Raw genomic sequence first — 13547 nt, forward strand, 5'->3', positions numbered from 1 at the left:
TAGGGGACTGAGGGTCTAGCGGGAAGGAGGAACTGAAGGAAATCCTTATTAGTCAGGAAATTGTGTTAGGGAAATTGATGAGATTCAAGGCCGATAATTCCCCAGGGCCTGATAGTCTGCATCCCAGAATACTTAAAGAAGTGGCCCTAGAAATAGTGGATGCATTGGTGGTCATTTTCTAACATTCTATAGACTCTGGATCAGTTCCTATGGATTGGAGGGTAGCTAAGGTAACCCCACTTTTTAAAAAATGAGGGAGATAGAAAACAGGGAATTATAAACCGGTTAGCCTGACATCGGTCGTGGGGAAAATGTTGGAATCAATTATTAAAGATGTAATAGCAGCAGTGAAAGCAGTGACAAGATCGGGCTATGTCAGCATGGATTTATGAATGGGAAATCATGCTTGACAAATCTTCTAGAATTTTTTGAGGATGTAACTAGTAGAGTGGAGAAGGGAGAACCAGTGGATGTGGTGTATTTGGACTTTCAAAAGGCTTTTGACAAGGTCCCATACAAGAGATTAGTGTGCAAGATTAAAGCACATGGTATTGGGGGTAACGTATTGATGTGGATAGAGAACTGGTTGGCAGACAGGAAGCAAACAATAAGAATAAACGGGTCCTTTTCAGAATGTCAGGCAGTGACTAGCGGGGTACCGCAAGGTTCAGTGCTAGGACCCCAGCTATTTACAATATACATTAATGATTTAGATGAAGGAATTGAATGTAATATCTCCAAGTTTGCAGATGACACTAAGCTGTGTGGCAGTGTGAGCTGTGAGGAGGATGCTAAGAAGCTGCAGTGTGACTTGGACAAGTTAGGTGAGTGGGCAAATGCATAGCAGATGCAGTATAATGTAGATAAATGTGAGGTTATTTACTTTGGTGGCAAAAACAGGAAGGCAGAATATTATCTGAATGGTGACAGATTAGGAAAAGGGGAGGTGCAGTGAGACCTGGGTGTCATGGTACATCAGTCATTGAAAGTTGGCATGCAGGTACAGCAGGCGGTGAAGAAGGCAAATGGTATGTTGGCCTTCATAGCGAGAGGATTTCAATATAGGAGCAGGGAGGTCTTACTGCAGCTGTACAGGGCCTTGGTGAGGCCACACTTTGAATATTGTGTACAGTTTTGGTCTCCTAATCTGAGGAAGGACATTCTTGCTATTGAGGGAGTGCAGCGAAGGTTTACCAGATTGATTCCCAGGATGGCAGGACTGACATATGAAGAAAGATTGGATCGACTAGGCTTATATTCACTGGAATTTAGAAGAATGAGAGGGGATCTTATAGAAACATATACAATTCTGATGGGATTGGACAGGTTAGATACAGGAAGAATGTTCCCGACGTTGGGGAAGTCCAGAACCAGGGGTCACAATCTCAGGATAAGTGATAAGCCATTTAGGACCCAGATGAGGAGAAACTTCTTCACTCAGAGAATTGTGAACCTGTGGAATTCTCTACCACAGAAAATTGTTGAGGCCAGTTCGTTAGGTATATTCAAAAGGGAGTTAGATGTGGCCCTTCGGCTAAAGGGATCAAAAGGTATGGAGAGAAAGCAGAAATGGGGTACTGAAGCTGCATGATCAGCCATGATCATATTGAATGGTAGTGCAGGCTCGAAGGGCTGAATGGCCTACTCCTGCACCTATTTTCTATGTTTCTATGTTTCTATATAGTCAAAACAGTAGAATATATGTCAATGTATGTAGGTCTCAAACCTTATAGCACTCTGGTCAGACCACTCCTTGACTCCTACATAGAGTTCTGTTCGCCGATAAACAGAGACATTCAAGTGCTGTCGGCAATGCAGAGACGAGCCACGATGATGGTCCCAGATTCAGGAGTCTGAGGTATGAGGAAAGACTGGAGAAACTTGGGCTTTCAGCCTGGAAAGGAGGCTGAAAGCCCAAGTGATCTTATCGAGGTATATAAGACTGTTACGGGTATAGAAAAATCCAGAATATTATTTTCAATTAAACCGTGGAAGTGGAACAAGAGGACACATGTTTAAACCAGTAAAAAGTAATTTTAGGATTGATATCATGAAATTCTTTCTTTGCACAGAACCATCAGAATGTCGAATAAACCTCTGGATACAGTAGTAGAGGCAAAAACTCTCGAATATTTTAAGAAATAATTGGATAATATAATAGCCGGAACATTGGGATCTCTCTGAATGGATACATGAAAATGGGTCAAACTGCATTGCTGAACTAATTATCTTGTGATCTTGAGCAACAACTATTGCACATCTTATACAAAATGATAAAGTACAAAAACTCAGGAAAAGTTCTAATAAAATGTTACTTCAAAGATATTGTCCAAGGACATTCACTATTGATGTATTTATTAAATTAATTTGAGACTTTAATGAAAACTTATGGAACGAATGTGTCTATTTTTCCCTCTGCTTTATTTCTTTAATCCAGATGTTTTCTTATTTTACCTACATCTATACAATGTTTTATCTTGCTCCCAAATTGTCAATTTTTAAGTCTCAGCCTTATTCTGAAAATAACTTTATAGTCCTGATTCCAGAGGCGATCTGTCCCAGAGTTTAAGCATCACATAGTCCTGATCCCAGAAATGATCTGTCCCAGATTTTAGCTAATATCGTGTAAAGAATGTGTTCTGTGTTTTCGTCCGAATCCTGAGTTCGTTTGTTGTTGAACCCAAGTCCTGATCCCGCAAAGTCTCTATTTCACATTTTGTTTGTGTTCCTGGAGAAAGTCCACTTAAATCCATCTAGATTACTGGTTTGTCCACTGCAGGTACTAGTTTGATAAAATCAGAGTTTCCTTTCCTCAGCCCCCTCCTCCCACCCCCTTCCCATTTAATCTACAGGCACAAGCAGTCTGAGTGTTGCTAAAAGACTGCATGAGTGTGACTATCAAGAGGGAACAGGACAGAGAAAGAAGCTTTTGTTATGGGGAGCAGCTTCATTATCATGAGAACAACGAGGCAGCCGAGATACCAATACTGGCTTCACACGACCTGAGTGTTTACAGTGGGGAAGCTTTGGTATGAAAGTGATATGAAACCCAAGTCTGGCGAGGTAAGTTTTCCTTTAAGTTCAGTTGGTTTAAACTACCAACTTTACTGGTGATATCTCAATATCAATCTCATAAATATTGTATTGTGAATTGAACAGTAGTATCGACACTACTCTGCTGTACTAATCCAAGGCATGCTTGCAGAACACTCTATTTTAATGACCAGCTTTCATCCTATGTGTTGGTGTGGGTACCGCAAGACAAAAGTAGGGAGAGCATAGATTTGAATCAGACTCTTTACACCACAGTTCAATTCACTCTGTCATCAGAAGATCGGCTTTGATTCCAAACTCAAGAGTAAATTAGTTTGGAACAAATCTAAATATATGCTGTAAAAGGGTTTATTTTTTTCTGACCCAGGAACTCAGTCGAAATGATACCAGAGAACCATGTTTATCAGTTGAGGTTTGATTCTAGAGTGAGTCCATAGTTCTGCTGAGAAGTAATGTTCCATAATCTACTGCTGAGACCGAAGACGTCCTGATACTGAAGTCTGTGCATTTATTCCTGGTTATGCAGTTAATCCAGTCCATATTTTTATCCTGACCTCCTAAGCATTTTGGTGTCATATTTCCCCCAATTTTGTAGAAGAATCCATGTATTGGTTTTAAACCTAGAATGCTTTCATGTATTCGGTCCTGCGTACTTCACAACAATTTTATTCCTGACACTGGTCCAGCCTGTGATATTAGTCTCATGCCTATAGTTGGTTGATCGATACCATGTTTTAACCATGGTCATGGAGCTAATAGCTTCATGATCCCATTGCTGCCTCTATCCAGTGCCTTAGTCCGATTCCAAAAAATGTTCCATCACATATTTTAATTGTGATTTCCAAACCTGCTCTGTGTTTTAGTCCTGACTCTGTATCTGCACCCTACAATGTATTACTGTGCATTCCGTCCTATCCCATATCCATCTCTAATCCTTTTTCTCCCATGTTTCTGTTCTGATTCATTCGGCACTGAATACAGTAATCGCATTCAAATATATGAGTTTTTCATATGTGCTTTGTATCAGTCTGGATAACATGAAGTTTGTTTTCCATTTTAAACTCTTGATCTAGCATCTGTTTTGGCCAATGTTTCTTATGTGATTTGTCCTATGCTTTTGTTTCAATCCTGTGTTCTCCCGATTGTCTTTTATTCTGATTCTGTATGTGCATATGTCTTATATTTTGTGTTAAAGCTTCAATCGCTGTTCTCTTCCATATTTTGTCCTGATCCTTTATTACATCTACTTTTACTTTTTAGTTGCAATGCTATGTGTGCTCTGTTCTGTAATTTTATTTTGTTGGCCTCATTCCTGTATCTCTTTTCCTTATAATAATGTTGATCTGTTATTCCCCTGTTCCATACACTTTCCTGTGTGCCTACATTAAATGTTCAAGTCCTGGAATTGGGCTCAAACCCACACGCTTTTAACTCAAAGGCAAGATTGTTTTGAGCCAAACAGACACTTGTAATCACATCTCCGAAGCATCTCAATTCACATACAGTTAAATAGTTTGAAATGTAGTGACTGTCCTTAAATAAACACATCTACCAACATCAGGTGGATTACGCCAACCACCAATGCAAGAAAAAGAAATGAAGACTTGGATTTATATAGTGCCTTTCACGACCACCGGACGTCTCAAAGCGCTTTACAGTTAATTAAGTACTTTTGGAGTGTAGTCACTGTTGTAATGTGGGAAACGCGGCAGCCAACTTGCACACAGCAAACTCCCACAGACAGCAATGTGATAATGACCAGATAATCTGTTTTTGTTATGTTGATTGAGGGATAAATATTGGTCAGTGCACCGGGGATAACTCACCTGTTCTTCTTCAAAAAAGTGCCATGGGATCTTTTATGTCCACCTGAGAGGGCAGACAGGGTCTCAGTTTAATGTCTCATCCGAAAGACGGCACCTCCAAAAGTGCAGCACTCCCTCAGCGTTGCACTGGAATGTCAGCCTAAATTTAGCAATAGTAACCAGTTTTGAAATTCATTGTTTGTGATGACTCAGGGATGTTTGTGAGGTGTGGTAGAGATGCTATATAAACTTCTTTACCCAAACTGCAACCAAGTGGTAGCTTTAACAACACACAGTGAAGCAAGCTTCTAGCTCCAGCTCAAGATCGCCGTAGTACTCGTGGACCTGTCAGTGGTATAAGACACAGTATGGAAGCATGGACTGCTTTTCAAGCTCGCTACCATTTTACCCTGCAGGACAACGATCCATCTTCTCAATCCTTGCTTAGCAACCGACATTTCTTTGTGTACACTGGTACCCAGAAGAGCAGATATAGGACATTGAACATTAAAGCATCCCCATCATCCAACTGTGGAGCTCGTAATCAGACCCTGGAGCACATCATTGAGCACTGCCCTTAGAGGAAATTTGCAGGCAACCTACAAGATATCCACGCTGTTACACCCAAAGCTTTGGTCTGGACTTAGATATTGACGTTTGATTTGCTTTGCCACCACTATACTAAAGAAGAAGTAAACCGATATGAAGATATGATCCAAACCGCACTGTAATCCAATTCGTATAGAACTACTCTGTCTGATGCTGTGGTCCTGGTCTTTGAGAGGTGTTTTATGCCATATTTTAGCCCGAATCTTGTACAGCTCGCTCAGTCCTGTTTTTAAAAATAAAATCATATTACCGAAGGCGGAATGTTAGCCAGAATACTAGGAGAATGAACTACTGCTCTTCTTCAAACAATGCTTTTGTATATTTAACATACACCAGGTGCACCTCCATTTAATGTTTCATCCGAAGAACTCACTTCCCGCCATGCAGTCTTTAGTACTGCACTGGGGAATCAGGTTAGATTATTTATTCAGGTTCCAGCGTGGGCCTTCAACCTACAACTTTCTGAGTCAGAGAACGAATCCTACCAGCTGAGTCAAGTTGACACACTCTCAATCCAGTTTAATTGGAGATGCTCCATCCCATGTTTTAGTCTTAATCCAACAGAGTTGGTCTGCAGAGCTCTCAGGTAACGCAGAAATTCCTCAGCACAGAAGAATTCACTTAAATCTTGCTCAGTGCAGTAACAATTCTCGCACTCCCCCACCCCACAACCCCCACACCCCACCCTGCTCAACACAAATACACGTGCACACATCAATTTTTAGCTACTTAAAGCTACAAACATAATTTTATTAAACGACCAATTGGAGTTGGAAGCACAGGATTCTATGCCATGTTTAAATTCCAGACTTGTGGAGCTACTGTGTCCCCCATGTTATATTCCAGTTATTGTAAATTTCTCAGATAAGCTTTTTTAGTTAAACTTCTGTAGATTTGGTATGCTTGATGTTTAAAAGCCCAGAACATATAGTCATATTTATTCATTTTTGGGCTCGACATTTTATATCAGATTCTGGAACCTTTTTCTATATGTGTCTGTTGGACCTTTACTGTTATCCTTTCCATGTCCCATGCGTTAGTCCCAAACTCATAGCTATTCCATCTCATGATTTTTTTTCCTTGAGCCTGTACATTAGCTCTTGCCACTTAAATCATCAACTTGCTGTAATAGCTTAGACTCAGTCTTGTGCAGATTATATTTTGTGTTTTAGTCCTAATCCAATGAATTTGTTTGGTCCAATTTTTGGTTGTGATGCTATAGAGCTGAATCTGTCCTATCTTGTTTGTCACATGGGCTGTTGGCCCAGACTTTCCTCCCCAGCGTAAGTTGGGTTGTGTGCTTTTCTCAAGCTTAACCTTTCCTGGATGGGGACATATTTCTGGGTTCAGCTATTCTAAATACTCTGGGCAAGCGCTAGGCAGCACAACCACCTGGGGAATTGACATTGACTCCAAATCGCTGAGGAGAATTATGCGCTGCTGCAGGCTTTAAAGGCCTGCAGCAGACAAACTCCAAGCCTTTTGGTCTACTGATTGATCCGCCAACCCACAACTTCCATTGGCAGTCTTTCAGTGCCGAAGCTCCCAAGAATGAAACCACCCCACATCATTTGTATTGAATTTAAGTGTTGCTTGGCACGGGTTTCTTGTCCACGCCATGTATACCCAGGAAATGCACATCAAGTGCAAGTAGGACGGAGACCTAACATTTTGTGGCTTTCAATCCTATTCCCTCTCCCAAACAACTCTGGGAAAATCACCCTTATTTTGTCGTGTTTTAATTTATATTTTGTTGGCTCAGTACAGTCTTTTTATGACAGTAAAGCTGCCTTAGTCTGCACCATGCCCAACTTTATTGATTTGCTCTGTCCATCATACTAGTTCTTATCCTGTAGACCTTGCTCTGTCCCCAAATGATCCAGATACTGTAATATTGGTGTATGCCATTTTCATTGTCATCATGAGCGGTCCCTCGAAACGAGGATGACTTGCTTCCATGCCAAAAAAGGATGAGTTCACAGGTGTTTCAAGAAGGACCTGAACTACACCCTGAAGGGTGGAAGATGCCTGTGTGTGGATTTTTTTAACGTGTGGTGGCTGTTGCACACCAGCCACCACATGGGCTTGACAGAGCTAGGTCTTGGTCCAGTGGCAAGGATTACCCAAGACTACTGGAGACCAGCTCTGCTGCACGGACCTAGTGCGCACACATATCGCAGTGTGGGCTGGCCTGTGCTGCCCCTGGGCCCTCGCCCTTCTGGGCCCCGAACTCACGCCTCCCCTGGGCCGCACCTTGTAATCCTGCAGTGTCTTATGTTTTATTCTTGATCCGTGATCTAATATTACGCATTCTAGTTTGTTTTATTCTCAATCCTACAGAACATCTCTGCCCTATGTTTTTGTCCATGGATCCTATAAAACTAAGTTTTACTCTGTTTTAATTCATATCATAAAAAGAAAGATCTTTCTTTCCTTCTTTCTTTCTTGGTTTTGTACCATTCAGCGCTTTATGCCCACTCCTCTAAATCTACACTATTCCATTTTTACAATTAGTCATACAGATTTGCACCATTCATTTTTGGCTTGGTCTCATAATTTGCAGTGCCCTGTGCTTTTTTTTAGTCCCGATCCTGTAAAGCTGTACTGTGCGAACCCATCGAGTATACAGCACAGAAACATTCATAAGACATAAGAATTAGGAGCTGGTCCATACCAACATTTATGCTCCACACGAGCCTCTTCCCACTTCATCTAACCCCATCAGCATATCCTCTATTCCTTTCTCCCTCATGTATTATCTAGCTTCCCCTTAAATACTTCTACACTATTCACCTCAATGACTCCATGTGGTAACGCGGTCCACATTCTTACCACTGTTTGGGTGAAGAAGTTTCTCCTGAATTCCCTATTGGATTTATTAGTGATTATCTTATACTTATGATCGATGTCATAGCTCTCTTCTGTGGGGGTTTGACCCAATATTTGATATCAAATCTGTATTTTCCTTTAGTTCCGATCCTGTAAAGAATTTTTTCTGTACTGTCCAGCATTTTATTCCAATTCCTGTAAGAATGCTTACATCCCATGTTTTAGTTCTGATTCTGTAGAATTCCTTATTTCTCTTTTTTTTACCTCAGTCTTGTAAAGCTGCTCGGTCCATGATTGTGTTCTCACACATCACCTGCACCCTCCCCCCTCACTTTTATCACATTCTCCAGAAGATGGTGATTCCTACTGGGGTATGGTTCTATGAGTACTACCACTGATCAATAGTCCTCTGGTACCTTGCCGGAAACAGCGATAGGAATATGGAAATCGCAGCAATATTAGTCATGGGGAGTCTCATCCCCACAAATTCTAAGGATCCACTAATTAACTATCATATTATAAAATATAGTTAAATAATTTGAATAATAATAAGCTCACTAATATATTGCATTTTAATTGAATGCAAGTAAATATTAACTTATCAGAAATGGTGTACCTATCTTCTTACACTACCTTATATTCACCACTTTAATGCTCTGTAATATACGGCCTGTACTATGGAATTCAGTTTTAGTGATCACCACTGAATTCACTTGTAATGATGATTACGAAAACCATAAGTCATATGTACCTGGGTGGTTCCTTTCACTTATAGTGATCATTGTGGTTCTGTTGTATTGATCACATACTCTTAATTACAGTTGATTGTTTCAGTACAAGAAATAATTTCATAGCCATTCACAAAGCGAGCTAGGAACAAGCTGAAGCAATCAATGTGATTAATACTGTTACTCTGTTTACAAAGTAAAGACTGGCATCTCCTGATGGAAGTACTGAGTAGCTCCTGGTACTCTGCCTTTCCTTGCCAGCCTGCCTTGTGTATATGCTGTTCCTTTCCCAGCTCGATGCTCTTCCTTTTCCCACCTATGGAAGAAATTTGAAAAAAAGCTGTGCTGCTATCTGGGGAACAGTGCTGCTCATTGTAGAGAAACCATTCAACACTTGTTCTGCTCACTAGCACTTTAGAAGCACTCCTGTTTTAAAATGAGAGTTCTAAATGTTTGAATTGCTGTTGAGCAGAGCATATTGTGGACTGTAACACAAGCTGGGTTGATGTACATTCGATAACATGCGCTCTGCGCATCGGCACTTTAAACATTCACAACACTAACTTTAAACAGGAATATATTTAAAGTGCCTTTGATCAGACTATGTACAGCTGGTTTTATAGTCAACAACACACTCTTCTTGCCGGCAGTTATGAGTCAGTATTGATATGCTTTTATGAGATAAAAGAACTTTTAAGAGAAATAGCATATGCCAAACTCAAAGATATTGATCAATCAACTATAATGGTCAAATATGAGCCTACACAAATCAATCAATCCACTCTACACCGTCACTCACACTTTCTTCCTATTTCTTTTCACTTCAAATGTTTGACTGGGTCTGATAAATTTTGTAATTAATTGTGTCACTAAATTTATGATCTATTTTAATGTCCCAATATTTTCCTTTACATTTTATCTCCAAATCTACTTTCCCTTCTTCCTTAGTTACAAAATCTTAAATGAATTGTTTTGAAATGTTTCTCAGAAACTTCCTGTAGTTCAGGGTGAGCTCCCCTAAATACTTCTGACTCATTGAAGCTGGCCTGTTTGAGCCAATGAATGAGGCGTCCAAACACAATGTTAAGTTACATTACCTAGTTCATCCAAGTGCAACAACAAGAGAACCACCTTCAGATGGATCTGTTGGAAGAATCCATTTCCACAGTTGACTAGATTCCCCAACATGCTAAACGCTTCAGCCCGTACTTTATCAGACTCTGCCTCAAAGAATGGTTGAATCCCGGTGGCGATACTGACTAGGAAGGGTCTGATGGTTTTGCTTCCAACTGATTTAAGTGCATAAAGAGGATTGACTGCACCTCATGGTCACTCCACTTGTTTCCCATCAGACTGTCCATTGTACTCAGCACTTATTGAGAATATTTCTCCATCCTATAAGGAATTCCAATTGTAACGTTACACAAGCCTCTTACACAGAGTATCTGGACAACTGGAGAGGTATAATACAGACATGAAAAAATCTGCTCACTAGGGTGTCTGAGATGCAGGTAAAATCTCTCCAAAGAAGCTGGCCATGGTAACTTTCTGACACTCTTTTTATGGTAAGGATGAGTGGTGCAAGCTGTTCTACAATCCCAGTCATATTAGGGCTAGTATAGTTGACCATTGCTCTAGACAGCAGAATAACTCCCTTGTGGTACTTGTGTAGGTCCATCATCTGCTCTCAACCTCCATTTTACATCAGGAAATATACCCCTTCTTTGTTTTTTGCCCAACTCAGCATGGCTATAAGTATTTCTACACAATTTACATAGATATCTCTGCTTCTAAATGTTTGAGGCCCGGCTGAGAATTCTCTCTGCTTTGATTCGCAATTGGGAATAAAATCCTTAGGCAGATGAACATTGACACAGGAGCTGAGATGGACGAGCAGGCTGCTGAATAATTGAGGGTATAATTTGATTACAGCTTCTGTAGCCTGGGACTTGGTTATGATCTCATGCACACACAGCAGTCGGGGATTCAAGAGTTGAATATTGTGTCACATTCTCACAGACTGGGCAGCTTCTTCTTTCTATAAATAGTAACCGTTTGTTCACTTTGTTCAGCACTTTTTTCATTGTACTGATGGCCAATTCTGTCTCCTCTGCCAGTAATTTCCATACGTCACTGAGGTACTTGTCCAAAGAAACAGGGTGTGTTGTAGGAAACCAGAATGGAGGTGTTTGAAACCAGAATGGCATAGTACGTAGAACTGAAAATTTCAGCTTCTTGTAAGGGATTGACTGCAATTGAATCCTCATTAGTTCAAGCTGCGAGTATATCTAAAACCTGATCCCAAAGCCCACACCATACCTTTTAAAAATGGTTTTCATGAGGACTGCACTGCAAGGATGTTGGTCAGTCAGTCCTTTGAAGACCATGATGAGCAAGTAGCACAGCTGGCCATGGAGCACGCTCTATAATCTAATCACATGTTTGAAGGAGGCGTACTAACCAAGTGTTCTCTGATTGTTTTCAGAATCTCGAGCTGCTCCTTTTGCAGATCCAGATTAGTACCTTTTATAAGATAACAGAACAGACAGGGTTATAAACAAACTGTCCAAGGCCAGATGGGAAGAATGTGTCCTTGCAGCATGGCATCAGCCACACAATCAGTGAGCCCAAATAATTCAGTGGGATTACAATTCTAACATTAAGCTCCTCCAAGTAAATTTCTGCAGCTCTAAGGTAGTGTCCATGGCTCTCTCTCATTTGTGATCCTTTGTTGACATTATCCACTCTTCCACCTGCTTGAACAGCATGAAGACCTTCAAGGGTTAGGTCCTGGTGTAATATTTGCTTCAGAAGACCTTGCAGGGCAAGCCTTCGTTTCAGCATGAAGTGACTCGGTCTTTTTGGTGTTAACATTTAAGTCCGTGTCATTGGCTGGTTCTGAAAGCGCCAAGCTCAAAACAGTAATCAAGTAGGTTTGAATTAATTGTGAAATGTCAGTTTAACTTGTACGAGATACATACAAGTGTTCATGGTTGATTGTCGAGCAGGGCTCTGCAGCTGTTCTGGTGAATCAGCCTCGATAAGGTCCTGCATATATATCAGTGACTCACTTTTCCTGCTGAAGTTGAAGGAACCTCTCTGGCGATTGGAATGTAGGGATGTTGCTATCAGAGTCATGGTCATTATTAGGCTCGGCTTTAGTGTGAGATCCTTGGATTCAGCCTGTGTGTCAGCTGTGGCTCAGTGACTTGCACTCTCACCTCTGAGTCAGAAGGTTGTGGGTTCAAGTCTCACTCCAGAGACTTGAGCACAAAAATCTAGGCTAAAACTCCAGTGTAGTGCTGAGGGAGTGCTGCACTGTTGGAGGTGCCATCTTTCTGATGAGATGTTAAACCATGGCCCCATTTGTTCTCTCAGGTGTATGTAAAAGATCCCATAGAAGAGCAGGGGAATTATCCCTGGTGTCCTGGCCAATATTTATCCCTCATAACTAAAACAGGTTATTTGGTCATTATCACATTGCTGTTTGTGGGAGCTTACTGTACACAAATTGGCTGTCATGTTTCCTACATTACAACAGTGACTACATTTCAAAAGTACTTTATTGGTTGTAAGGTGCTTTGGGATGTCTGGTGGTGGTGAAAGGTGCTATATAAATGCAAGTCTTTCTTTCTTTATCCCCTGTTCACTTGTATTGGTTAATGAATTGGTTAACCACAATTGGCAAAATATGGATCTCTATTCTGGACAGAACAAGTTCCTCAGGTGTGTAAGAGTGTTACGTTCCCATAGCTCAGAATCAATGTGCTCTTAGCTTTATGCTTAAATCAAGATTAGGCCTAGCCCTAAGAAAATTGAAGAAACTTTTAGTTCTCTTAAAACTGTTGGAGTTAGCAAACTCCTCCAGGCTACTGAGGGTGTCATCAAAGTGGGTCATGGCACAGGCACCAATGGCAACAGCTCCACCCTCTCCCAGCTCTCATTATGCTGCACACTCAGTAGTACTTGTTGAAGCACCCCCTTTGTGTCCTTACTGTGTGCCTGATGTAGCATGATACCAAGCAAATTAAAGAGAAACCCCTTCTCTTGTGGGGAATGATGGCCGGTGTAGATCTGTTTTCACATTTCATCACTCAACTGACACGTCAATTGTTCATTGTCAATTGTATTCCGAATTTAGGACAGGAGCAGCAACATTTTTTCTTCCCATTCTGGTTGGGGTTGACCCCTCTGAATTCTCGAATAAATAGCCACCCTCCTCACTGTTGCTGGGTGGATATTCAGGCGCAGGACTTGCATTAGCTTCAGTGCAGCAGCAGCTTGGCTCCCTCCCTGATATGGGGTAACAAGACTCAACGACAAGCCCGAGGTTACGGGAGATTGGCATTTTCACCTTAAATAAGGAAAAACCTTTCCCTGCCAGATTCCCACGATGTGCTAAACATTTGCAGATTGTTATTAAAACCTTGATGTGCTAGGTGATGGTGACAAACTCAAGTAAGAATGGCCAGAGAACATCCTTCACTATAGCTGTGATCATAAACTTCATTGCTTCACATAT

General features: G+C 41.0%; 1 protein-coding gene across 1 annotated transcript in view; it reads left to right on the forward strand.

The window, feature by feature from the left end:
* The first annotated feature begins 2924 nt into the window (after positions 1 to 2924).
* Positions 2925 to 13547, forward strand: part of maml3 (mastermind-like transcriptional coactivator 3) — a 516812-nt gene continuing 506189 nt past the window's right edge. The window contains exon 1 of the mRNA XM_070872145.1: positions 2925 to 3063. Coding sequence (XP_070728246.1) covers positions 3043 to 3063 — 21 coding nt within the window. The 5' untranslated portion in view covers positions 2925 to 3042. The remainder of the gene's footprint in view (positions 3064 to 13547) is intronic.

Source organism: Pristiophorus japonicus, chromosome 2 (assembly GCF_044704955.1).
Source record: "Pristiophorus japonicus isolate sPriJap1 chromosome 2, sPriJap1.hap1, whole genome shotgun sequence".
NCBI lineage: Eukaryota > Metazoa > Chordata > Chondrichthyes > Pristiophoridae > Pristiophorus > Pristiophorus japonicus.